At 33.0% G+C, this 3,190-nt stretch overlaps 1 protein-coding gene across 1 annotated transcript; it reads left to right on the forward strand.

Annotated features, from left to right (window-relative positions):
- Positions 1 to 1,717: 1,717 nt before the first annotated feature.
- LOC136816341 (uncharacterized) lies at positions 1,718 to 3,190 on the forward strand. The gene has a single exon (XM_067072663.1). It carries the CDS (start codon positions 1,718 to 1,720, stop codon positions 3,188 to 3,190), a length of 1,473 nt encoding a protein of 490 aa, XP_066928764.1.

The raw sequence follows: 3,190 nt of genomic DNA on the forward strand, positions 1-3,190 counted from the left end.
TCAAGAACCTGCCAAACATCAGAAACTTGCGAAACTCTGCAAAGTTGCTAATAACCTGCTAGCATACCTCATATTCTGCTGAGTGACTTTCATTTTGAAAACATGTCAAACTTGCTCCCATACCGAGTTTCAAAATTTGTATTAGGCTCATTTAATCAGGCAAATGAAGATTTATTCGGTCGAACAGCTGGGACCCAATGCAGTGCTAATTGCCTTTATGCTATATTTTGGTCAAATTTTCGCAGAGTCTCTATTTGGAAGACTACAGACCTAGATAAAATTTTGATTGAAGGAGACAGTCTATACAAACTACTTGATACTAGAAGCTATTTATCTGTTGACGAAATGCCACGATTCATTGAGACAAATGGTATTATAACTGAAATAAATTTTTTGAATAATGAAAATGGTGAAGCCAAATTAATTGATGATTACCCTTTTCTGCAAATTCCTCTGAGTACTTCTCAAAATCAAGAATTTGACGCCTTAATGATAATTAATGGTTTCACTATTGTTATAATGAAGAGGTTTCAAGGCTTTTATGTTTTTGACTCGCATAGCCGTAATAAACTTGGGTTGCTTGATCCTACTGGAATGTCATGTCTGTTAAAGTTTGAAAATATTTTTGAACTTGAGAAATATATCCAGCATTTTTATTTAGTAAAAATGGAAAAAGAGAACGCGCATTTTGAAATCCAATTTGTTGAAGTTCTTGAACTAAAAGATGAACTTAAAAAGGCACTCCAACAGGACTTTTCAGCATTTTTAAAACAATCAAAAAAGCGGAAAAATGATTGCAGTGATAGAAAAGATACTTCCAAGCGTAAAAAAAAACAGAAAGCAATATGAAATACTATGAACAAAACAAAGAAAAAATAAAGGAAAAAAGAAAAGAGTATCGCGCCCAAAACAAAGAAAAAATAATAATAAAAAAAAAAAACTTATCGCACCCAAAACAAAGAAAAAATAAATGAAAAAAATAAAACATATCGTACTGAAAATAAAGAAAAAAGGAATGAAAAGAGTCGAGACTATCATCAAAATAATAAAAATAAGTTATCAGAAAGAAAAAAGACTTATTATGAGAAAAATAAAACCCAAATTGACAATCTAATATCAAAGTTTAAAAAGCTTGTATATGAAGGTCCTTTTTATATCTGTGTTTGTTGCAACAGATGTCTCTACCGAAAAACTGTTATAAAATATTCAGCTGAAAGGTATAATATGCCTCAAGAAAATTTTTTTTTTCCTATTACTTCTTTTGACGGTCAATTATACATCTGCAAAACATGCCATAGCAAACTCCTAAAAGATGCTCTACCATGCCAATCTGTCAGAAACAAACTGAAGCTTGACGAACTACCAGCTGAATTTTGTAGTCTTCGCAGACTTGAAAAAATTTTGATTTCACGTAGAATTCTGTTTAAAAAGATAGCAATCATGCCAAAAGGCCAGTTTCCTAAAATTAAAGGTTCAATTTGTAATGTACCCATTGATGTTGAAGATATTGCAAATACCTTGCCTAGAAGAACAAGTGATAATGGTTTGGTCATTGTGAAACTAAAAAGAAAATTAGAATATAAAGGGCATGTTATTTTTGAGCCAATCAGACCTGATTTTATGCAACGTTTATTGAATTACTTCAAAGCTCAAAGCTAACAATCCTCTCTATGAGGACATAAGGATTGACGTGAATGATATTTCTAATGATGGGAATATGATAGAAAATGATACAACTATTGAAAGTTTCAATTCTGAAGAGACGATTGAACATGAAGAAGAGGAAAACTCTGATGCCAATGAAACACAAAGTAATGGTACAGTTTTAGAGGAACTTGAAACTTCAGCAAACCCTCTTGATGCATTTCGCTCAAGCGCAAATGAAACAACCCTCATGTCACACACCCCAACAGATGCTGAATTAGACAATGAAATTTTGACATTAGCACCTGGTCAAGGGAAAAAGCCTGTTTCAATCTTGCATGATGAAAATTGTGAAATGCTTGCCCATCCTCATTTATTTCCTAAAGGTCAATTTGGATACAAAGTCGAACGGGATGTTAAGCTAAGTCCTTCAAAGTATTTCAATCAACGCTTGTTAAACTATACTCAAAAATTTGCTTCAGACCCAGACTACATTTTTTTTGCTAATTCTGTCATTCAACAAGTTTCGTTAACTAATCAAATAAATGTTGCGATGAGAAAAGTCGCAGCCTCAAATTTGAATGCAGGTATGTTGAGTCAAAACTTTAAAGAAACAGTGAGGCAATTCATTGCAAATGATAAAGCTTTTGCGTTTATGAGTACTGTCAAAGGAACCCCGGCTTATTGGAAAAAATTTCAGCTTGAAGTTTTAGCAATGGTCAAGCAATTGGGACCACCAACTTTCTTTTTCACATTGAGTTGCGCGGATCTTCGTTGGAACGAAATGATTTCCATAATTTACAAACTCAAGGGTGAAGATGTTACCAATGAATTTATTGAAAATCTTTCATATCACGAAAGGTGTGATTTGCTAAACAGTAATCCAGTACTTGTTGCTCGTCATTTTCAATATAGAGTTGAAGTATTCTTTAAAACTATTGTCTTGGACGGTCCACTTGGTAAAACAACCTATTATGCTATTAGAGTTGAATTTCAAGTACGAGGAAGCCCTCATATCCATTCTTTTCTCTGGATTTTAAATGCACCAAAATTGACTCTAGAGACTAAAACTGAATACATTGAATTTATTGATAAAATTATCAAGGTTTATCTTCCTTCCAAGGAAGAAGACCCTGATTTATTCCACCTTGTTACAACATATCAGTTACATCGACATTCAAAGACATGTCGTAAATATAAAAATACACCTTGCAGATTCCATTTTGGAAAATTCTTTTGTGAGCAAACAATAGTTTCTGTGCCCTTACCTCAAGGATTATCTCAAGAAGAAAAGCAAGCTATTTTGACATTGCAAAAAGAAACACTAGCTAAAGTAAAGAGTTACATCAATGAAAACCTCAATCCAAGCAAGCGAAACTTTTTTGACACTGAAGCCGAAAACTATAGTCCAGTTCCATCTATCGACGAAGTTCTTCTTGCACTTAATATTTCAAAATATGATTATGAGTATGCTCTCTCAGTGTCTGAGGATGATGATTTTCATATACATCTGAAGCGTGATACAAATGCATGTTTTTGTGAATAA

The sequence above is a fragment of the Clytia hemisphaerica genome, unplaced genomic scaffold (assembly GCF_902728285.1).
Source record: "Clytia hemisphaerica strain Z4C2 unplaced genomic scaffold, Clytia hemisphaerica genome assembly, whole genome shotgun sequence".
In the NCBI taxonomy this organism is placed as follows: Eukaryota; Metazoa; Cnidaria; class Hydrozoa; order Leptothecata; family Clytiidae; genus Clytia; species Clytia hemisphaerica.

What these genes read in the sequence shown, in the direction of transcription:
- LOC136816341 (XM_067072663.1), top strand. Translation starts at nt 1,718, where the DNA reads ATGATAGAAAATGATACAACTATTGAAAGTTTCAATTCTGAAGAGACG.